Source organism: Gorilla gorilla, chromosome 3, assembly GCF_029281585.2.
Source record: "Gorilla gorilla gorilla isolate KB3781 chromosome 3, NHGRI_mGorGor1-v2.1_pri, whole genome shotgun sequence".
Classification (NCBI taxonomy): domain Eukaryota; kingdom Metazoa; phylum Chordata; class Mammalia; order Primates; family Hominidae; genus Gorilla; species Gorilla gorilla.
In genome coordinates, this window is record NC_073227.2 from 46,981,281 (window position 1) to 47,006,184 (window position 24,904).

The 24,904-nt window shown below is 40.7% G+C and overlaps 1 protein-coding gene across 4 annotated transcripts in view; it reads right to left on the bottom strand.

Moving 5' to 3' along the window:
- Positions 1-2,546: 2,546 nt before the first annotated feature.
- Positions 2,547-24,904, bottom strand: part of TMEM156 (transmembrane protein 156) — a 77,888-nt gene continuing 55,530 nt past the window's right edge. Inside the window, exons 6-7 of one of the 4 annotated variants that reach the window (XM_055384801.2) lie at positions 20,911-21,016; positions 2,547-2,682 (exon numbers count right to left, since the gene is read on the bottom strand). In XM_055384801.2, coding sequence (XP_055240776.1) covers positions 20,949-21,016 — 68 coding nt within the window. In that variant the 3' untranslated portion in view covers positions 2,547-2,682; positions 20,911-20,948. Of the gene's footprint in view, positions 2,683-15,889; positions 17,471-20,910; positions 21,017-24,904 lie in introns of those variants that run through there. The other 3 variants (XM_004038554.5, XM_019025113.4, XM_055384802.2) reach the window with 3 other exon arrangements.

Sequence of the window (24,904 nt, forward strand, 5' to 3'; positions counted from 1 at the left end):
CATAGCCATGGAGAAGCAGATACCTGGTCATAAAGAAGAAAATTTGCTTATTTTTTCCTGGGTCTGAGTTCCCTTCTTTCAGCTAATATTTGGCCTCCCCCTCCCTGCTCTCTATCCTGTGGCCTCAAGCAGAGAAAAATTGCTCCACAAATCTTTCTGTCAGAGAGCCAACCACATTTCTCCTGCCAGCACCCCTGATCCCAGGAGAAAATGAGTGCCCTATATGCCCTGGTCTCCCTCATGTTATAAACCTTGTATGTTGAGTGATTCATTTCTCATTGAAAAATATGATCGCCTTTCGACATTTCTGCAGGAGAGCTCTAGTCAACTCTCCTTGGGAAAAAAATTCCACTGGTAGGAAGTGATAAAGGACAAGAACCCAAATGATGAACTGCAGGACAGAAAGATCCCGGCCATTTCTCTGTCAGAAAAAATCATTTGTTCCCACGGGGTATCTTGATCAGGCTTCTCCCCCAGACATCCGCGTGGCTTCCTCCCTCGCTTCTTGAAGGTGTTTACTCAAAAACCACCTTTTAAATAAACCACCTTTCCCACCTTCGTATTTTTTTCTCTTCAGGACATACCACTGTCTAACATCCTTTATATCCTACCGATTTTTCTGTTATCTGCCTTGCACGAGGATGTAGATTCCAGGAAAGGAGGGATTTTTCTGTGTTTTGTTTGTTACCATATTCCTAACACCCACAGCAGTGCTTGGCAAATAGTCGGTGCTCAATAATGATTTGTTGAATTAACAAATAGGTCAAAGTCTTCTGTGTATAATCTGTAAACGCTGAACGAGAGAACGGAAATAGCTGTAGTATAGGGTAATTTGTGGGAAAATATCTGGTTGGGTTACATTAGGAAATGTTAACTGTGAAGTAATGGTGCTCATTTTAATGGTATTTGGTGGTATAGCATAAAAGAGTATGATTGGGGAGCTTAGAAATGAGTAAGCTTTTTCCCAATAAAATTAATACGATGTACTCTTTTTTTACTTTGAAGAATTCGCTGTTTGAGGGGTCTTTCAAGATTCTTCAGGGTAAGGTAGACTGCAGTGAAAATTCAGAAGCCCTGAAGAAGTTAATGGTGGTGCACCAATACTCTGGAATATTATGCAACAGTAAAAACAAATAAAAAGAATGGAATAGATCCCTGTAGTGACAGCTCCAAGATGTGTAACTGAGTGAAAAAAAAAGAAGCTGTAGTATGATATTTGTCTACAATAACATGTTTGTACACACACACACACACGCACACACACCCCTAGAAGATCCAGAAGGATACACATGAAACTGTTAACATTGCTTATAACCAGAAGTGAAAGGGGGTGCCATGGGTGGGGGAAAACATCAGAATTTCACAATCATCAAAAGGGACTGCAATGTTATTTGCAATAATTATGTTTGTATAATGAAATATATTAATGGAATACTTATGTAACTAAATTTTTAGAAATCAAAACAGGAAGCAAAAGAAATTGCTTCTGATCAGGGAGGTAAGAGGATAGGGCCCTGCCAGAGACAGAAAGTGTAAAAACACACAGATTGTTTTTCACTAGAAGAGCCAGAAGTGTCCATGAGAGTGTCTAAATGATTTGAATTTATTTGTCATCGATGTGCCTGTAAGTTTCTAACACAAAGTTGATGACTCTACACATCTCTCCTTGCTTTCCTCAGAAAAGCCCAAACCAAGTACTTCAAATGCGTAATTTGTAAAGATTGTGATGATGTACACAGAAAAATTTGTCATTTCCATCTCATTGAAAAAGGCCTCTCACTTCCTTAGCCAGATCGTCTCTCTAATCCTCAGACTAAAACTGAACAGCTCTGGGATGATACATAATGACTACAGAAGCAATTTCAGAAACTTCTGGAGGGAAGCATCACACAAATGAATGATTCTGTGGTTCAGAATTATTAGCTTGATGCCCAGATGCATATCATATTTGCAAGAGGCAGTTTACAATCTGCTCATCTTAACAAATGCAGCACAAGGGGATTTAAATCCCTGCATTTGCCGTTTCTGTCTCTCCCTCTCCAAATTTATGGTGAAATTATAGACGCCAGTAATGTGTCAGGGTTGAGTGAACTGAGGTCTCTGCTCTGCTCTCACAGCTCCATTTCACTCAAAGGAGAGTAATAAATGGAAAGCAACAAAAAAGTCTCAGCAGATAATGAATCCGTGTCCTAATGACCTTCCCAAACTACAAAATGGATTCATAATTTACCTGATATTGCCCAAACCATTTGGTGCCTGTTGTGAGGTGTTAAACTATTTTGGACATTTTAGACCACAAATGTGCATTTTAAGCAGTTCCTCAATGATTCAAGAAGGCTCCGAACTACCTTTCCCTGTCAAGGTAAAATTTTCCATCAATGACAGTGGAAGGCATGTTTCCACCCTTCCCTGTTTACTGCCTTGATAATGATGTGATTGATTACTAAGGAGTCTTGGTCTGTTCTGCAGACCCTGGGACTACAGTGTGGCCATTTATATAAGATACGGGTGTTACAAGCCAATGCGTGGTATCACACATCTGTCTTTATTTTAAAACCACTTGGTCTCTGGCAAGGATTGTAGAGTGGAGGCTCACATTTATTCAAGGGAAGTCATGTGCAAAATAACATGTTTGCTTGCTGAACAGGTCTGTCACTTGCTGGTCATCTCCATCTGGGTTTGCTGCAAAGGAAGCAGTTGATCGGTCACTACTAGGGCATCAATACCAAATAGGAATAACACATATGAAATGGTCTGAAATTAGTAGGCTTTAGAAATGAAAAGCAGCTAGGCACAGTGGCTCACGCCTATAACCCCAATACTGTGGGAGGCTGAGGCGAGAGGATCGCTTGAGCCCAGCAGTTCGAGGCTGCAGTAAGCCATGATCGTACCACTGAATTCCAGCCTGGGGAACAGAGGGAAACCCTATTTCTAAAACTAAAAAAAAAAAAAAAAGGCTCACTGATTTTTAAAGATCTCTGTGTATTGCATCCAAATGTTGCCTTTTTTTCCATGCCAGAGCTAAAATGGAAATAAGTCATGAGATAAAGTAAAAGAGAACATCTACTGATTTTCATGAACTCATACTTTTTATTCATTTAATCACCTCTCTATCCTTATGTTCATCCAGTCAGTCCACAAACATTTATTACAATTGTTGTACACTTTCCCAAGTAAAATAAGGTTCGATTTGAAATTTACTTTGCGCTTCTTTCATCCAAAATTATATATTAGCTTGAGCAAAGCAATCCATTGGATATATCTATGGCTTCTGCAACCACCCACTATGCGCTGGTGACATTCAAATTTCTACATGGAGCTCAGATATCACTCTTGAATTCCAGCTTTATCATCAACTTCCCACCAGACCCCCGTTCATCAGTATTTAAGTGTCCCACTAAACTTAATCGAAACACATCCAAATTGAATTCATCCTCTTTCCGCCTCCTCTTATTCTCTATCTGAGCTGGATGTGTAGTGTGGCCTCTGCCAGAAGCCCAGCTATGGCCATAGATTGTTGCCTTTCCCCACCCTCAACACACAGTCAGTTTCCAAGTGCTATTAACTACTCCTTTGTGTACCTTCCTCCATCCCATTGCCTTGGTCTTGCTTCACTTTCTTCTCATCCTTCCTGCAAACTAGCATGATAGACCAGCCTGGTCTCAGCACAGGTCTCAGTTCCCTTCCAAACCACCCATGACATTCGTGTCAGCATAGTCTCTCAGAAGGTGCAAATCTGGTTATTCTTCTGTTTCAAACCTTCACTGGCTCATCCCAGCATTCAGGAATATGCCCAAACAAGGCCCTTTTATGGTCCGGCCCCTGCCTATCTTTTCAGGCACCTCCCACAAGACTCAAGTGTAAAATCCTCCAAAATCCTCACGAGTTATCCCTTGCACCGTGAGCCTTCTTACCTCTATATAGTGGCAATTTAACCCATGCAGCTACTACTACGTATTTTTTAGAGACCATGAGGGACTCATATGAATTGAAAGATTCACTAATATTGATGTCACAGACCAATGTGTTTGTAAAATCAGCATAGCATCATTAGCACAAATGAAACTGGGCTTTAATGGAATTTATCTTTGGCTAGATTGTTTTTTAATCTGGCTGTGGCACCACCCTAGAAGAGTAAATGAAATTCCACATGTCAGCCAGGCATGGTGGCTCACTCCTGTAATCCCAGCACTTTGGGAGGCCGAGGCAGGTGGATCACGAGGTCAGGAGTTCAAGAGCAGCCTGGCTAAGATGATGAAACCCCATCTCTGCCAAAAATATAAAAAATTAGCCAGGTGTGGTGGCACGCACCTGTAATCCCAGCTACTCTGAGGCTGAGGCAGGTGAATTGCTTGAATTTGGTTTGTGGAGGTTGCAGTGAGCCACGCCGCTGCACTCCAGCCTGGGCAACAGAGACTCCATCTCAAAACAAAACAAATAAACAAACAAACAAACAAAACAAAAACAAAAAAAAATTCCACATGTCCTCCTATGTCTCAGTATTCTTATTGTGGTGATTCAAGAACTGGTTTTTAGGGAAAACTGGAAAGAAAACACAAAGGATTTTTCTAGAAAATGTGTTTGCTCAGCCATTAATAAACTTGTTTTTCCTTAACCATCAGGACTTTGTTATTATGCATTGGAACCCTCCAAGAGAGGGATTTAAGGAGCAGCTTTTCTTCAGGTTGAACAGGGAAGCCTGGTTTCAGAGCACTGATTAACAGCTACCCATAGTGATTTTCTTTGAATGCAATCTGGCTTCCCTGTATTCCAATGTAATAAATCATTCTTTCAGCTGTGCAGTAGTATTTAAGGACTACCTGCTTAATCTTTAATTGGCTAAGTAGTTACAAGCTCAAATTATATAGTGTAAAAATATTGCAATAGATCACAGTGCTGTCAATTTTCTCCTACAGAACTCTGACATTCTCAAATGTAACAAAGCTCACCTCTCTCACATTAATGACTGAAATGTCCTTGGAATAGAGAATGGCATAGTTATTATTTGCAAAAAAAAAGTATACTTCTGTCTCCTGAATGTCAGGAGCCCACACGTCATGTGCATGTGAGTGTGTGTGTGTGTGTGAGTGTTGGAGGACATGTAGACCTTGAATTAGGGCTTCATTTTCTGTACATCACTGATGAAGTAGCTTTATATGTGTTCCCTTCACCACAGCCAACTTATCTTTTAACTAATCCTACTGTAAGGATCATTTAACTTATCCCTATCAAATGTGTCTCCTCCTCCAGGAAGTCTTCCCTTACTTCCGTCTTCCACCTAGATTCAGGTGCCCCTTTTCTGGGCTGCCACAGTGCTCCATTCATTGAGTCAACACTTACTGGGTAATTTTTATGTCAGGTACATGGCTTGGTACTAGTAACTTAGAGATGGATAAAACTAGTCCCTCAAGGAGTTAAGACCCAGCCTACCCCTGTCCAAACTACATTGTAATTGTTTGGGTCACCTGTCTCTGGTATCGGACTGTGCCTGGTATATGCTAGGTGTCATATTAACGAATGGATGGATAAATAAAAGACCTTTGCTTCAGCAACATGTTAATATCAAAAGGGAGACCATCCCGGGCTTTAATATGTAATAAATTTCCATTAAATTTCACTGGAAAAACTGCTAATAAACGAGGTCTGGGTGCTAAGGCGATGGAGGAGTCTCCACGCTGCTCAACTATTGTGTTGGGGTTAAACAGGTAAAAAACTAGCTTGTTTGGGGTACAGGTGGGCCAACCTGGGTCCCCAGCGAAGGGAGACCTACATATTCACGGCTCATACAACTGGGTCCCAAGAGAAGTCACATAATCTACTGTTAATTATACTAGAGGCACCATTAAATCACATTCCTTTCCTTATTTAAGAAGAAAACTAGCTCTTTAGCTCACTGCAGACCACCCCTTCCCCCTTTCCCCTCTCTCCCTTACAAACCCACCTTACCTAAGAAAAAGTTCAAATGTTTAGCCAATCAAGTCTAGCTTAGATTGTGCAATCTGACCCCAGCCAATAAAAAAAGAGCACAAGGGCAAAATTTACGTCAAGAATAAAAACTTTCACTCTCCTTTGTTCTGTGTGCTCTCATAGCGACTAGCCAAACAAGAAGCTCCCCTCTGCACAGAAGGAAATTTGCTTTGTTAAGAAATCCTTTTGTCTAAGTACTCGTTTTCCTTACGACTCCGAGCTTTTTTTCAAATATCTAATCTTCTCTTCTTCTCTCACCTCCTGATATGGTTTGTACCCGTGTCCCTACCCAAATCTCATGTTGAATTGTAATCCCCAATGTTGGAGGTGAGGCCTGCTGGGAGGTGATTGGATCATGGGGCAGAGTTCTCATGAATGGTTTTGCATCATCCCCTTGGTGTTGTTCTCATGATAGCGAGTGAGTTCTCCCGAGATCTGGTTGTTTAACCGCCCCCCATCTCTTGCTCCTGCTTTTGCCGTGTAAGACACCCACTTCCCCTTCACCTTCTGTCGTGACTGTAAGTTTCCTGAGGCCTCCCCAGAAGCAGAAGCCACTGTACTTCCCATACAGCCTGCAGAACCATGAGCTAATTAAACCTCTTTTCTTTATAAATTACCCAGTCTCAGACAATATCTTTATAGTAATACGAGAATAGACTAACACACCTCCCTACTGCGCCTGCTTCCCCATCCATCCCATCCCAACCAGCAGAGTCTCTAGAAGACATCCTGTGTGATTTCTGTCTCTGATGAAACTGCCGGCACTAAAGCATGTCATTGAAAGAGGTCTTTTTTGCTTACATTGATCTAATTCTTCTGTAAAGAAGCAACAATTACTAAATCTGGAGAACTTTTCTTCTAGTATGAGTCTAATTGTCAGAATAAAGTTAGTAGAAATAAAGTAGACAATTTTTGTTTTGTTTTGTTTTGTTTTGTTTTGAGACGGAGTCTTGCTCTGTCACCCAGGCTGGAATACAGTGGCACAATCTCGGCTCACTGCAACCTCCGCTTCCTGGGTTCCAGTGATCCTTCTGCCTCAGACTCCTGAGTAGCTAGGATTACAGGCGCCCGCTACCACGCTTGGCTGATTTTTGTATTTTTAATAGAGATGGGGTTTCGCGATGTCGGCCAGGCTGGTCTCAAACTCCTGACCTCAGGACCCGCCTCAGCCTCTCAAAGTGCTGGGATTACAGGCATGAGCCACTGTGCCCGGCCAACAATTTTTTAAGTATCCTTTTTTTCCTACTGAATTTTCTACACTGAATAAAGACTAACACAAGAAAAATATCTCGCTGTGATGTAATCGTTAAGCACTGTTGTTTTGTTTGACATACTGGAACTTTGTAAAGCTAAATTGCTTAAAAAGAAACCCTACATTGTTTGCCAAAATAAAAATGGAACAGAGATGATTTCCTTTCTCTCTGTAGACAAGAAATTTCAAGTAGAAAAACGTCTTTTGAACCCAGCAAGGGGAAAGGGGAAAGGGGACTTTCCAGAGACTCAGTCCATGACTTTTTCTTATCATTGCTTGGGTGTTTTTGTATCGTAATTAATTTTTTTTTTTAACCACAAAGGATCTCGACATGGCTTAAAAGAATTTCTCTTAAAAAATCAATTAACACATTGCTTATTGATCCTATTTTATGAGCATCCAAAGCAAAAAGCTTAATTCTGTGCAATTCTTCTCACAACTACCAAATAATTGAGTTCTTTGAGGTACTTTGTTACATAGGTAGAGATGAGAGAATGTTTGTTGTGTAGCGAACTTGTGGTAGAGTATGGTTTATAAGTAGGCCTTCCAAGCATTGTTGAGATCAAGAGATTCGCAATACGGAACTCTCTACTAGAAGTGTTTATGAAAAGGTATTTGTCTGTATTGAACAATCTTTTTTTCCTAAGAAAAAGATCATAGCCAGGCAAGGTAGCTCACACTTATTATCTCAGCTCTTTGGGAGGCTGAGGCAGGAGAATCACTTGAGGTCGGGAGTTCAACAGAAATGATTCACTTTTACCTCCATGATTCAGTGATTAAGATGCAACAGAGCAGTGGGTTAAGAGCACAGACTTTAAAACCAGACTGCCTGGGTTTGAATTTCAATCCTGCCACTTAAAAGCTGTGTGACCTTGAACAAGTTTCTTAACCTCTCTTTGACTTAATCTCTTCACTTATAAAAAGGGGTAATAATAATGGTACTTACCTCCTAACCTTGAGAGGAGAATATTAATTCATTAATTAATACATGCTAGGTGCTTCATATGGTACCTGGCACATAGTCAATACTGTTCTAAATTCCCTTCCCAACTCCTATCCCAACCTTGGGCTATTTTTTACAGTGGTTGCATGAGATATGGCTACCCTAAAGCAGCTGAAAAAGTAGAGCAGCTATATATCCTTTAGTGTGAGTGAAGGGAGATCCTTTCCCAATATACACAGCTTACAAGGGGCAGACTTAGAAATGGTAGATAATCACTTTCAGAACTCTAGCCCATATGTTTCCCTAGAGCAAACCACTTCCTTTCCAAACATGAATTTCATGTAAGAGAATAAACATTTACAGATAGCTGGAAAGAAGCAAGGCTCCATATAGGGACATAAACTAATGCCTGTCTTTGCCAGATACCAAGTCCCTGAGAGGTCTATCTCTGAAACAAGCCTTTAAACTACACAAAGCAAACTGTCAGTTTGGGGGGAAAATGAGGATTTTAAAGTCACTATCTCCTATTAAATATTGCAGATAAACACACACAGAGAGAAAAAGAAGAGAAGTTGTGCTTTACACTAAAAAGAGACTTGGGGAAAAAAAGCAGGCTGCACTACCCTAGGGAAAGGAGACCTTGTCTTCTTTCCAAGTTCCATCATTGACAACCTCTGTGATGTGATCTTGGGTGAAACCCTCAACCGCTGGGGGCATCAGCTTCCTCAGCTGTAAAATGAGGGAGATGAACTAGATCTATAAGATTTCTTACAGCTCCGACATCCTATGACTTTATAAAATAAAATAGATGTTAAATGTATCCAGCAGGCAACAGAAACTAACTCTGGAAACGTAAGCAGGAAAAGGATATTTTTGCAAGAATATCACTGGTAGCCCACAGAATCAAAGGGAAGGCTGGAGAACCAGGTTCAGAACTGATGTGGTTTGGCTGTGTACCCACTCCACTCTCATCTTGAATTGTAGCTCCCATAATTCCTACATGTCATGGGAGGGACCCAGTGGGAGATAATTGAATCATGGGAGCGGGTCTTTTCCATGCTGTTCTTGTGATAGCGAATAAGTCTCACGAATCTGATAGTTTTAGTAAGGGGATTTCCCCTGCACACACTTTCTTGCCTGCCACCGTGTAAGACGTGACTTTGCTCCTCCTTCACTTTCTGCCATGATTGTTAGGCGCCCCCCAGCCACGGAAAACTGTGAGTCCATTAAACCTCTTTCCTTTATAAATTGCCCAGTCTCGGGTATGTCTTCATTAGCAGCATGAGAACAGACTAGTACTAGAACCAAGGCAGTTTGGTGAGGATAGGGGATGTGTTTGGGGTTTAGAGGCAGGAATAACTGAACTATGTTACTGAAGTGAATGAACTTCATTTTTTCCACCCTTACCTCACTGAATCCAAAACTCAAAGTCCTAAGATAGAGGGCCAAATTAGTCTAGCTCAAGTCACATGCCACTCATTGGCTGGTGGGCAAGAACCCTTGATTAATAGTCCCACCAAGACATTGTTCAACCTGTGAGAGGTGATTCCCTAAGAGGACATTGGGGTATGATTATGAGAAGTGCAACGACTACTGGGCAGCTCTTCACTACAAATGTTGTGTCTGTCTTTGTGATACCACACATTGATAGAACTTTTCTAAGTCAAAATTGATGGACTATTTTCACAGCCCATCCGAAAACAGATGTAACTTTGGATAGAGATATTGGCCCCATGACAGCACTGTATCCATACACAGATGTGACCACCCATCACAAAATGTTAGACAATGACACATGCTTGCAGAACAGCCTTCGCATGCCTCAAGAGATTGTTCTGGGGGGAAAAAACACAAGTCTGTGTTTTGTTCTAAATGTTTCTCTCGGCTGGGCACAGTGGCTCACACTTGTAATCCCAGCACTTTGGGAGGCCAAGCCGGGTGGATCACAAGGGCAGGAGTTTGAGACCAGCCTGGCCAACATGGTGAAACCCCGTCTCTACTAAAAATACAAAAATTAGCTGGGCATGGTGGCACTCACCTGTAATCCCAGCTACTTGGGAGGCTGAGGCAGGAGAATCGCTTGAACCCAGGACGGGGAGGTTGCAGTGAGCCAAGATCACGCCACTGCACTCCAGGTCTGGGCAACAGAGCATGACTCCATTTCAAAAAAAAAAAAAAAATTGTTTCTGTCTTTGCACATCTCCTTGGATGTGAGAAGGAACATTCACAGAGGCACCCAAGAGTCATTTTCCTCTTCTTCCGTGTTTACAGAGCCCTGTTTTTATTCTGATGGTCAATTCTCCTCCCCAACTTGAGAATCAGGTTTATCCTGATTGGTTGTAATTAGTCATGATGGTCCCATACCCCCTGCCATTGGGTGGTTTAAGGGTAGCTCTGTGACCTTGCTCTAGATGCTCTGACATGAGAATAAATCTGCTGGGGATGGAGGAGACTTCTTGTAAAGGTTTCTTCACTTGTATAGAGGACACTGTGCCTATAGGTGTGGTGGCTCATGCCTGTAATCCAAGCTACTCAGGAGGCTGAGGCGGGAGTATAGTTTGAGCCCAGGAGTCCGAGACCAGCCTAGGTAACTAAAAAAGAAAAATCATGGTGTAAAGATATGATGATTGGGCTGGGTGCGGTGGCTCATGCCTATAATCCCAGCACTTTGGGAGGCCAAGGCGGGTGGATCACGAGGTCAGGAGTTCAAGACCAGCCTGGCCAACATGGCGAAACCCTGTCTTTACTAAAAATACAAAAATTAGCCAGGAGTGGTGGTGGGTGCCTGTAATCCCAACTACTTGAGAGGCTGAGGCAGGAGAATTGCTTGAACCCCACAGGCGGAGGTTGCAGTGAGCTGAGGTCACGCCACTGTACTCCAGCCTGGGTGACAGAGCAAGACTCCGTCTAAAAAAAAAAAAAAAAAAGATGTGATGATTGTTGCTGCTATGGCCCCATCATTTAATATAATTTTTCCTTGAAACCATGAGAGGGGAAGCCTGAACACAAACACCAACAATCTGAAGATGGCAAAGAGGAAAGAGAAGAAAGAACTTGAGTGCTTGATGATGAGTCTTGAATTAAGCAACCCTGGAAGCACCCTATTTAGAATTTCCCATTAGACAACATAATAAATCTCCTCATCATTTAAATCACTTTCACTTAGACCTTCTACTATTTGCAGAAGAATTATCTTTTTTTAGTTGACATATAATAATTGCACATATTTGTGGGATATAGAGTAATATTTTGATACACATGTAATGATTAAATCAGAGTAATTAGCATGTCCATCACCTCAAACATTTATCATTTGTTTGTGTTGGGAACCCTCACATACCGTTTTGTTAACTATAGCCACCCTGTAGTGACTATACAGTGACTTCCTCTCTGTAACTTTTTAACCATTAACCAATCTCTCCCTATCCTTCCCTCTCTCTACCCTTCCCAACCTCTAATAACTACAATTCTACTCTCTACCTCTACAAGCTAGTATTTTTTTAGCTTTTGCATGAGTAAGAACATTTGGTATTTATCTTTCTACATCTGGCTTGTTTCCCTTAACGTGATGTCCTCCAGGCTCATCCATGTTGCTGTGAATGACAGAATTTTATTTTTGTGTGTGTGTGTGGCTGAATGGTATTCCATTGTGTATATTGATATGGTTTGGCTGTGTCCCCACCCAAATCTCATCTTGAATTGTAGCTCCCATGGTGGGGAGGGACCCAGTGGAAGATCATTGAATCAGGAGGGCGATTTCCCCCATACTATTGTTATGGTAGTAAGTCAGTCTCATGAGATCTGATGGTTTTATAAGGGGAAACCCATTTTGCTTGGCTCTTATTCTCTCTTGCCTGCCGCCATGTAAGACATGCCTTTCACCTTCTGCCATGATTGTGAGGCCTCCCCAGCCATGTGGAACTATGAGTCCATTAAACCTCTTTTTCTTTATAAACTACCCAGTCTTGGGTATGTCTTTATTAGCAGTGTGAAGACAGACTAACACATATATGTACCACATTCTCTTTATTCATTCATCCATTGATGGATCTGTAGGTTGGTTTCATATTTGGGGTACTCTGAATAGGGCTGTAATAAACACTGAGGTGCAGGTAGTTCTTTGATATATTGATTTCCTTTCCTTTGGATAAATACCCAGTAATAGCACTGCTGGATCATGTGGTAGTTCTATTTTTAGTTTTTTAAGAAACTTTCGTACTATTTTTCATAATGGCTGTACTAATTTACATTCTCACCAACAGCACACAGTGGTTTCCTCTTCTCTGCATCCTCTCCAGCATTTATGTTATTTTTTGTCTTTTTGAGGATGGCCATTTGACTTGGAGTGAGATGATACCCCAGTATGGTTTTGATTTATATTTCCCTGATGATTAGTGATGTTGAACACTTTTTCATATACTTTTCTGTTTTTATGTCTTCTTTTGAAAAAAAAAAGTCTATTCAGAACCTTTACCAAAGTACGTAATTCCCAGTTCACAGATTTTTTAAATGTATATTTTAGTTTTCATGGCTCTAGGTTAATCTGGTAATACACCTTACTTAAATTTTCAAAACTTAAGAACTCCTTTCCACTCATTATCCTAAGATTGCCATCCATCAGAATAGTACAAATAGTTGGAGATGGCGAAGAAACATGTAGACAGAAAAAGATGTAAAATAGACAAGGAGACAGAGAAGGAAGTAAATGGAGTCAAATTATGAGAATAAACTGTGTCAGAAAATTGAGTCCAAGTCTTTATTCCACAATGTTTGACAGAAAGGGAAAGGAAGATAGTTCAGAGAGAGAGAAACAGACAGAAGTTATCTACTGACAGAAGGAGAAGGAAAAGATGGATGCAATTCAGTAAAATATTTGTCTATTTTTGAATTTTATTTTACTAAATATTAAGTAGGTACTAAAGTTCATTTTACAATATATATAAGCTATATAGAATTGTGACCCAATGAACTCTCGTACACCTGCCCCCAAGTTTATAAAAGAACATTATCCTTGGGCTAGAAGGCCCTGATGTGTGGGCCTCCAATTCCACCCCCTTACAGATAACCTGAATCTACAGCCAACATCTGGCTAACTCCATTAACCCAGATGACTATTGCTTGGGAGAAGCAGGTTGGAGAGAAGTGAGTACCTATCATCAGAGACTCAGAAGCTGGAGATGATATGGTTCCCTCCCTCACTCGCAGTCTGGTAGGGAAAGAGAAATGAATACATCTAGCTGTGGTACAAGGCAAGATGTGAGAAGTACCATGATAAGAGGACTAAATCCTAGAAAAACACAGAAAAAACAGACATTGTTCCATCTGGGGTGAGCAGGAGAAACTTCATGGACAAGGTGGCCTATCTACCTTTGGTGAAAAGGATTTATAAAGATGAAAGGAAAGGGCAAATGTAACAATCATTAAAAAGGCAGGGAAGAGAAGGTGGTCTGAATGACTATTTCATCCAGGGATGACTAAGTATAGGAGAGGGAGGAGTCCAACTTCAGGCTAGGATGAAAGTACAGAGTTTGGTAGAAATCCTCTGGAAAATAAAAATTCTTCTAGAAACTAAAAACTAGCCATAAGTTTGGGCAATATTTATTTTCTGCACACGGGAGTCTGGAAGGTTGTCATGTGTGTCTCTTCTCTCCTCCTTTCTCTGCCTACCCTGACTATCACCCCTGCATCAAATCACTTACCAAGCACCACCAATTCTTCATCCATATCCTCTCTTCTATCTCTTCTTTTTGTCACTCTAATTCCACTGTGTGCTTAATGACTGAAAGACTCCTGCATGGTGCCACGTTTCCTCTCTCCCTCTTCAATCTACACCTGAATTCTTTGAATGGCAGGCTAGGGACCTGGCTGCTTAGCAGGACGCAGAGGTCAAGGAGGTGAGTGTGGCTTACAGCTGGGGAGGAAAGCCTGCAGTGAGAGCCACGAACACAGGACTAAGCCACAAGTCATAGGGAGGGGGTATGGGTGGGTCAAGGTCAAGTTTGGAACCAACTGGAAAGCAGGGTACACGAAAAGCTAGTGGTGTCAATGGGAAGCCATCAATCATACCAGGCACCAAGGACCACTGGTTGGTTTTTACTGGGGCCAGTTGTATGGAGAGGGAGACAGAACTACCAGGCCAGGGGAGGCACACAGAACCAGTGACCACATAGCAATTCCAGTGAGATGTCTTCTTCCAGGGCCCAGTTCACCCAGCCTCCTTGTGCTCCTTGAAGACATCTTTGACAGTGCTCTCAGCCGCAGCCACTTCTATCAGGCACGCCCTCCATCCATTTTGCTCCCTTTGCCCTGTCTCTACCCCACAGGGCAGATTGTAGAAGCTGCACAGGGTTTGCAGCCTGACCAACCTAAGACTGAAGAATATCAATCAATAGGATTGGTAAGCTTCCCTTGGCCTCAGCTTCCTCAGAGAGAATGACACCTGATTCAGGGCATCATTGTGAGGAATAAATGAGAGTACATGGGGCCCATGCCACGTGTAGAGTGAAGGCTCGATAAATAGGTCTTCTTTATTTTTCAGAGACAGGGTCTCGCTCTGTTGCCTAGGTTGGAGTGCAGTGGTACAACCATAGCTCACTGCAGCCTCACACTCCTGGCCTCAAGCAATCCTCCTGCCTTTGCCTCTCACAGTGCTGGGATTACAGGTGTGAGCCACTGCACCCGGCCTAGTTCTTTACCCAACAAATATTTACAAAGAACCTACTGTGAGCCAAACACCTTACCAGCTGCTGGGGATATTATGGTGAGCAGAACCAGACATGTTCCCTGTCCTCATGCAGCTTCCAGTCTAGAGAGGAAGACAGACATTAATTTGTAACCACAAAAATAATCACAAAGTAATAGGTATGAAAAGGGCTATGGGGGCTGAGAACGTGTTTATTTGAGAGGTTTGGTGATTCTGAGAATCAGGAAAAGCCATCTTCAAAACCCTGCTCAAAAGCCTGCCCTAATTCCTCCCAACTAGAAGTGATCCTATTGGCTTGTAAATTCTCAGCAGGAAGCATGCATCCTGCAACTGACACTTAGCTTACCGTATTGTGTCCAGTATTTTCACCAGTGGTGTACACATCCTGTCTCCTCTGCCAGAGTGTAAATTCTCTGTAGGCAGAGTAGGCCATCTACATCTTTGTGTGCTTCACAGTATCTGTTAAAAGTCGATTATTTTAATGAATAGGCGAAATTAGCTTCCTGAAAGCTGCCACAATTTAACTGGACTCGAAGCTTAATGTATGCTTTTTGCAAGCCAAGTTCTCATTGATTTCTAAGTCATTGGTCAGAACATAAGAGGTGGTGTGTAGGGAAACAATAATTTGGCTTCTGAGAAATTGCATAATATCCATACCTCATAGGGTGTAATGCCCCTTCACTACTGCTGAAAAATCCCAGACCTGAGTTTGACTCACCTATTATTTAGGGATACACAGACAAGAAAAAGTGAGACTACTGTAATTCCGTTTGCAAAATCTTCAATCTCTAAATTTTACAATTAGAATCTCAATTTGTGATCTAGAGAAAAAAATAATCGAATATCAGAAAAAAAGCCTCTGTGTGCTGGAATATTCATGCCTGTTAGATTGCTTATGTAGGAAGGGAAAAATATCTTTTCCTTCTACCCTTTTAAATTCAGAGCTGAATCCTCTATAATAAAAGATTAACCAGAGAAAAACATAGTGGTTTATTTAAACAAGTTCTACGTAACACAAGGGCCATCCTCAGGAAGTGAAGATCAGAGGAAACAGTTACACTTGAGTGTTTTTAGTAGTAGGTTTGATGAAGAATGGAGAGACACTTGCAGAAATATGATCAGGCAAAAGAGTACTAGATCTATAGGAATAAATGGAGGGAAACTTAGCAGAGCCCGTTTGTTCAGATTCTCCTCTGGGTCCCTGTGTCTTGGGCGATAGGGAACTGCCTTTCCTCTGTGGATACAGGAAGAGCACCTCTCACATGAGGGTCCTATGATGTGTTTTAGAGGAAGGTCAGCAAAGGTTTTATTACCTGCTTCTGGGGAGAAAGGTGGCAAAGGAAGGTCAGAGTAATATTTCCACTTAAAATTTGCCATTTTCTCAAATCCTTCAGCTTAAAAAATTCAATTTGCCAAGGTGCCATATTTTTGGGCAGCATGTCCTCAACCCCATCACTGATTATTAAATCTGACCCTGCAGTTAACCCTGTAAATCAACTCAGATAAGCAACTGTAACCATATAATGATGGCCAGGAGATTAAGTTCCACCTTAACTCTGGAAAAGCATTTTTATATTTTAATGTCAAGAGCTGCCCTCTTGTCTATATGTGCTTTTTTATTGTCATTAGTAACTATAATTATGCTTGACATTAACAATGGCTATAACAAATATGAAAGCCAAAAGAATCAAAGGAAACGTTTTGCTATTAAAGTACTTAAGTATTTTATTTAAATTCGTTTTATTGGTATCTTTGAATTTTTTTTTTTTTTTTTTTTTTGAGACAGAGTCTTGCTCTGCACCAGGCTGTAATGCAGTGGCGTGATCTTGGTTCACTGCAAACTCTGCCTGCCAGGTTCAAGTGATTCTCCTGCCTCAGCCTCCTGGGGAGCTGGGACTACAGGCGCACACCACCACACCCAGCTAATTTTTGTGTTTTTAATAGAGACAGGGTTTCACCATGTTGGCCAGGATGGTCTCGATCTCTTGACCTCATGATCGTCCCACCTCAGAATCCCAAAGTGCTGGGATTACAGGCATGAGCCACTGCGCCTGGCCTCTTTGAATTTTTTTAAAAACATCCTGGTGCCAAAAGGCAGCAAGATTCATAAATGTAAACAAACATATAAATAAACAACCAGGCCCTCTTCCCTTTTAAATAATCTGTGAAATAAAAATAATCTATCTGCATAGGAAACAATTATCAAATCAGCATCTACAATGTGGCCCAATAAAAGAAAGGGTTTTCATATTTGATCCTGTTTTTGGTTCCTCAAAATTAAAAACTTGGCTCCATTCTGTGCTGTATAATGATAGATTTTTTTTTTTTTTAAGAAGAGAGAGAGTGGGAATTCTCTTGCTGTTTCCATGGGTTTCATCATCTTTTTTTCCATGACTCATAATGGCTTCTTGCAAACACTCTTGTTCCCTTGATCTCATGGAGCAAATGAATGCTCTTAAGCTAGTTTTCAACAACCAGTCAGCATTCCTCCTGCTTTCCAACTGTGCATCCTCAGCTGGACACAAACATTTTCTAGTCTACTCATTCACAAAATAAACTTATGAGTATTCTTCAAAGGGCTCAGTCCAACTTGCCCGGGGATATTCTGAAGATTTAAATAAAAGCAAGAAAATATTATTCACACAAAATTTTGTTAAGTGTTACTTGAATTAGAATGGGTAGAAAACAATTTTAAAACCGTTTGTTAAAACTATGCCTTATAAGACCACCAAAAAATGTTCTCAAGTCTCTGATTCAGGGCTCTTTCAGGGCAACCTGACTGCCTCAGCCTCCCAAAGTGCTGGGATTACAGGTGTGAGCCACCACACCCTTCCATGACTTCTTTTCCTTTGGGTAGATACCCAGTAGTGGGATTGCTAAATGGAACAGTAGTTCTATTTTTAGTTTTTTGAGAAATCTTCATACTGTTTTCTGTAGTGGCTATACTAGTTTACATTCCTACCAGCAGTGTATAAGAGTTCCCAAAGTTGGGACAGTTATTCTCTCTTTTCAGGGTGACCCCAGGACTGATTCTGTGTTACGCCATGGCACCCCCCATTATATCCCTGAGAAGACATTGTGCTCAGTGATAACAAACTTCTCAGCCTAGGACCAAGGAAACCTAGAGTCTCCTCTAACCTCTGCTGCTACAGCATGTTTGGTTTATTTTCTATATCTATCAAATGAAAGTGTAAGTGTTCATGCCAGTTTCTTTCAATTATAACATTCCATGATTCTAACACAGAGACATAGAAATTGGGATTTATTCATTTACTCAACAAATCCTTATTGAACATCTAAACGCTAGGCATCATGTCCTCTGAAGGAGGAGTCTCTCTATCGTGCTCCCCAAGTCCCTCTCTTCCCATGTGAACACCTTTATCATGTTACTTGAGTCTTTATTGGGATTAGGGCTTCTCTAATCTGACTCCTCCATTGACTACATTGTTGTTTTTGCCAATGAGTAGGATTCTTAACATACAGTAGGTGGTCAAAAATCATTTGGTGAATGAACAAAGAAAGAGGAACTCTTCAGATGCAAAGATAAGCTTCCCAGAATGAACAACCAGAAAGAGAGGTCTCAAGCATAATAATATCCAGTAATGTTTCATTGACACAATCACATGACTACACTATATGCTGCTTAGAAATTTCTGAGCCAACAGCTGACCCCGGTTGCACTGAGACCCAAAGTACTAAGACCTGCCTCTCTTTCACCTTGAACACAGACAGATTCTTGGCACTTAGTTTCATTTTGGCGTATTGAGCCATCTACGCTGGATCCCTTTGGCTGCCTCTCCCAATCTGCCCTCCACTCGTTTCCACCCTACTTGGTGCCCTGGGAGGCCAACTTACATAACTGCCTCCACTGGGCTCCAGTGCCCTCTGGCTCTGGCTGGGTTTGGTCAATGGGGGAGTACTAGCACATTAGAGGAAGAGAGGATGGCAAAGTTGGGGTTTGTTTGTACAAATTTATGGGGTACCTGTTAACTTTTGTTCTATGTATATAACGCATAGTGATTAGTGATCAAGTCAGAATACTTAGGATATCTGTCGCCCAAGTACAACACATTTTTGTGTAATTATAGTCACGCTACTGTGCTTTCAGACATTCAATGTATTCCTTCTATCTGACTGTACATTTGTACCCTTTAACCCATTTCCCTTCACTTTAATCCATTTCCCTTCATCCTCTCCCCACAACTTACCTTTCCCAGTCTCTGTTCTCTATCTTTCCACTCTACCTCCATGTGATCAACTTTTTTAGCTCTCATGTACAAGTGGAGAACATGTGATATTTGCCTTTTTGTCCGTGGCTTACTTCACTTGAGATAATGACCTCCAGTCCCATCCAAGTTGCTGCATATGGCACGATTTCATTTTTTATGAATCATTTTTATGAATTCATTTTTTATGTATATATGCACCACATTTGTTTATCCATTCACCTGTTGATGGGCACTTAGGTCCATTCCAAATCTTTGCTATTGTGAATAGTGCTACAATAAACATGTGAGTATAGGTACCCCTTTGCTATAGTGATTTATTTTCTTTTTCCGTTTCTTTTTTTTTTTTTTTTTTAGACATGGTCTCATTTTGTCTCCCAAGCTAGAGCGCAGTGGCATGGCATGAACACAGCTCACTGCAGCCTCAACTTCCCAGGCTCAAGTGATCCTCCTGCCTCAGCCTCCCCAGTAGCTGGGATTTCAGACACGTGTCACCACGCCTGGCTAATTTTTGTATCTTTTGTAGAGACAGGGTTTCACCATGTTGCTCAGGCTGGTCTTGAACCCCTGAGCTCCAGCAACCTGCCCACCTCAGCCTCCCAAAGTGCTGGGATTACAGATGTGAGCCACCACACCCTGAGGTGATTTATTTTCCTTTGGGTAGATACCCAGTAGCGGGATTGCTGAATGGAAGAGTAGTTCTATTTTAAGTTTTTTGAGAAATATCCTACTGTTTTCTGTAGTGGCCATACTCTTCCTACCAACAGTGTAAAAGAGTTCCCAAAGTTAGGATAGTTATTCTCTCTTTTCAGGGTGACCCCAGGCTATAGTGTCCCTTGACCAAATGTCACAGCTCCTGTCGGACAGCCCTCCTCACACACTGTGTGTGTGTGTGTGTGTGTGTGTGTGTGTGTGTGTGTGTGTATGTGTGTATACATGCATGCATGTCTGTCTCTGTCTCTGTCTCTCTGGGTTTCTTTCCCCTTTAGTCTTAAAGACAGTAGCAGGGCCCCACTATTCCTAGTCTCAGGGTGCTGCATTCTCCCTTTTTGTTTTTCCCACACCCTAGTTTAATATGCCCTTCATTAAACTAATCTCAAATTATTCAATTTGAGTGCAATATCAATTTCCTGATAGGACCTTGACTGAAAACCACCCACGTATTCTGAAGAGTAAATGATATAACCAATTACCACAAAGCACAATAAGGGGGATGCTTATAAATGCTAGTTTCCCTCCCCTTCCCTGTTATAATTTTTATACCCCCTACAATGGCTATTCCTAGTGTCTTTAACATAATTGCTACTTAAGAAAGATTTGATGAATGAATAAAAAAAAATTTCAACACTTTTGACCATACTTTTAGACTTAAATTCATGGAAATCAATGTGCATTAATTTAGATTATCAGCTGTTACATTTAGAGAAGTTTTTATTTCAATAATTGGGGAGGAGGCAGTTTGCTTTACACATCTCATTCTCTATTTTCTCATAGTCTAACTAAGTTATGGCTCAACTCCAGGAAAAACAGGGCCAAGGGATAAGCTTGTTAGCTTATCCCTTTTAAACTGCTCTCAGGGGCAGTTTAAAAGACGAACAGATTAGTTTAACAGACTAAGAGATCCATATACTGATCCTTCCTAGATCTTAGAGAAAATAGTCATTTTATTTCATGTCATCTAATTCATATGAACTGACTTTGCAAATTCATCATTTTCTACCTCCTACCAGATAGAAATGGAGTTTGGGATCAACTGTGCATCCTTGAATCTATCTGTGTTTATAATGAATAAAGTCGATAAAGCCGAATCATCACTCACCGTGTATATTGATCTCACTGATGCACTGTGGAAATAACTTATAGTTCTGGTATTGGGGGAAGCACTTCCTGGACTTGATCCAAAGGCAGCCTCTGCGTGGTCTCTGCTATTTAAGAAGGAGAACTGTTTTAGTCTGTATGTAGTAAATAGCAAAAAGAGACATGCTTATTCTAATGTAGTAAGTGTAGCAAGAGAAGCATGCTCTACCTCTAGAAAGGATTTTGGGACTTTCTACCCTCACTAATTTTCCTGCCTACCTCTCTAACACCTTTCACCCATTTCTCTCAACTCCTCACCCCACGTCCTGGGCACAAATACCTGAAGCATACGTAGAGACAACGTAGAGACAACGTAGAGACAACATAGAGAACAAATTTAAAGTCCAGTGTCAAGTAGCAAGCAAAGAATCTTAGTTTGGAAACTGACTGCAAACACTTTATTCTATCACATTTTCTTGAAATATGTCCCTAAGGAGAATATTAATGATGTCTTTGATCTCAGGGACAATTTTGCCAAGAAGCAAAGTCACAAATTAGATGAATTCTAATCTGTCTTCCTGCTCATGACTGTATGACTTTTTAAAATTCTTCTAATATTATCCTCAGCTGACTTCGAGGTGGAAGATGAAACTTTATTTCCTACATCATGGCATCTCGTTCATTCTCCTAAGATCCATGGTCTTGTTTTTCTAGCTTTTATATTGAGAATTGAGTTTTTGTTTCATAGACATCTCTACTTTTGATACAAAGCCCTGAACACAGGTGAAATTGAGGTGACCTATAATTTTTTTTTTTTAAGATGGAGTTTCGCTCTTGTTGCCCAGCCTAGAGTGCAATGGTGCCATCTTGGCTCACCACAACCTCTGCCTCCCGGGTTCAAGTGATTCTCCTGCCTCAGCCTCCTGAGTAGCTGGGATTACAGGCATGCACCACCATGCCCGGCTAATTTTGTATTTTTACTAGAGACGGGGTTTCTCCATGTTGATCAGGCTGGTCTGGAACTCCCAACCTCAGGTGATCCACCCACCTCAGCCTCCCAAAGTGCTGGGATTACAGGTGTGAGCCACCGTGTCCAGCCGAGGTGACCTACAATTTAAAGAGAAGTTTGGGTGGTTGCTACTTAAGAAGAGAAATCAGAAAGGGAGATTTAGTGTATTCAAGAAAATGATGCTTCTTGTCCATGAAGATGATCAAACACTGGTACAGAAATACTGTAGAACCTTCTCTGGGAATTTTTTTTTTTTTTTTTTTTTTGAGACAGAGTCTCACTCTGTCACCCAGGCTAGAGTGCAATGGTGCGATCTCAGCTCACTGCAACCTCCGCCTCCTGGGTTCAAGCAATTCTGTCTCAGCCTCCTGAGTAGCTGGGATCACAGATGTGTGACACCACACCTGGCTAAGTTCTGTATTTTTAGTAGAGATGGGGTTTCACCATGTTGGCCAGGCTGGTCTCAAACTCCTGACCTCAAGTGATCCTCCTGCCTCAGCCTCCCAAAGTGCTGGGATTACAGGCATGAGCCACCATTCCCTGCCTCTTTCTTTTTTTCTGGGGAGTAGTGGGGAGGGATTCACTGCCTTCTATACCCAGAAGGTCAATATTCTTGGCACATAGTAGGCTCACACACAAAAAACTGTTTTTGGAAGAATTTATTCTGAATGAGCCTGAGCAAACTTTCACGTGTGTAAGCACCAGCCGTTTGTATTTCCTTTTCTGTAGGCAGTCCAGTCTTATCCTTCACCATTTGCCTCCTGCATTGTGGTCTTTTCTTCAATTATTAGAAGCTCCTTATTTACTAGAGATTTAGTTGCTTACTCGATAAACTGCAAATAATTTTGCCCATTAGTTGTTGGTCTTTTATCTTAGCTTGTGATAGTTTTTTTGCTGTGTACATTTTTTTCCACATAGTGAATTTGATGAGTCTCTTCTCTGAGTTTTGTGTCATGATTAGAAAGACCAATTTTGCAGTTATAAATGAGTCATAGCATTGATTCTTCTATTACTTTTATAGTTTAATGTTTAAATTAAAATCATTGATCCACTTAAAAGTCACCCTAATGTGAGTGTGAGATCTTGATTAAGTTAACTTGTTGTCCTAAACGATTATTCAGTCGTCCCAATACCAGTCAGTTTGTAATCCAGTACCTTGATGGAATGAATACCTCTCCTCTATTCTTCTATTTCATTTTTTTCCTGGCTATTACTCACAGTTTACTTTTCATAGGGATATTGAAATGAACTTGTTTATTTCAAAAGATATTATTTTTATTTATTTAGGAAGAATTAGCATCTTTATATATTCATCTTCCTCTTCAAGAACATGATACACTTTTCCTTTATTCAAGTCATTTTTATGTCACTCAGCAGCATTTTACTGAAGTTTTCTTCAGAAAGATCTTGCAAATTTCTTACTAAGTTTATTCCTAGTTACTTTATTTATAATTGTTTTAAATGCAGTGTATCCTCTAACTGGTTATTGTTTAAATAGGTGGATCCCATTGATTTTTTAAATATTTTTGTACCCTGTCCCTTACTGAATTTTTCTTTTTTCATGATTTTTTAAGGGAATTATCTTAGGTTTTCCAGGTACACAATTGTATCATCTGCAAAATAAGTGATCATTTTACCTATTCTTTCCAATTTTGAAACTTCGTATTTCTGATCGCTTAACTAACTGTGTTGACTAGTACTTCCAATACAATGGTAGATAAAATGGCAGTAGTGGACACCCTGGAAAATTTCTGGCTCGGCAGGGCACGCTTTTAGTGTTTCCCTATTAAACATATTTCTGGGGTTTTTTGTTTGTTTGAGAGAAATATATTTTATCATTTTATCACATTAAGGAAGTATGTATTTGTCTTATTTTTATTAGAAGTTTTAATGAAAAATGCATTGTATTTTGTCAAATGCATTTTTAATATAACCAACCATTTATCTCTTTACATCTATAAATATGATGATGAGTAACAGGTTTTCTAATGCTAAACTGTCCTGTAATTCCTGGAATAGGCCCCCTTGATCAGGCAGGAGTGCGTATGTGTGTGTGTGTGTGTTATTTTTAAACTGTGCTACTGGATTGCTAATGTTTTATTTAGGATTTTTGCATGGATATACACAAGTAAGATTTCTCAATGATTTATTTATTTTTTCTTTCTTTCTCTCTGTTTTTTTTTTTTTTTTTTTAGACAAGCTCTTGCACTGTCACCCAGGCTGGAGTATAGTGGTGCCATCATGGCTCACTGCAGCCTCAAACTCCTGGGCTCAAGCAGTCCTCCTGCCTCAGCCTTGCAAAGCCCTGAGATTACAGGCATAAGCCACTGCATCCAGGCTGATTTCATTTTAGATTCAATCTTTCTTGGATTTGAATATTATTAGTAATGTTTATTTCAAAAATAGAATTAGGAAATATCTTTGGTCTTGCAACAGTTTAAATACATTGGAAATACCTATGTCTTAGAGATTGGTAACATTCTCCTGCGAACTGCTCTTCCTGTTACTTTTTGAAGGACAACTAACACATTTTCTATTTCTTCCATGACAATTTAGATTTTCTATTTCTTCTGGTGTTGGGTTTTATACATTTTTCCCAGAAAATTATATATTTTAACTGAAGATTTTTTTTTTAATTAAAAGTAACTTTTTTTTTTTTGAGATGGGAGTTTCATTCTTGTTGCCCAGGCTAGAGTGCAATGGCATGATCTTGGCTCACTGCAACCTCTGCCTCCCGGGTTCAAGAGACTTCCTGTCTCAGCCTCCCAAGTAGCTGGGATTACAGGCACACACCACCACGCCCAGCAAATTTTTTTGTATTTTTAGTAAAGACAGGGTTTCACCATGTTGGCCAGGCTAGTCTCAAACTCCTGACCTCAGGTGATCCACCCACCTCGGCCTCCCAAAGTCCTGGGATTGCAGGCATGAGCCACCGCGCCTGACCTGAAGATTTTTAAAATTAAGATAGTAACTACTCTTTAAGGGGCAAGAATAAATAGGCCATTTC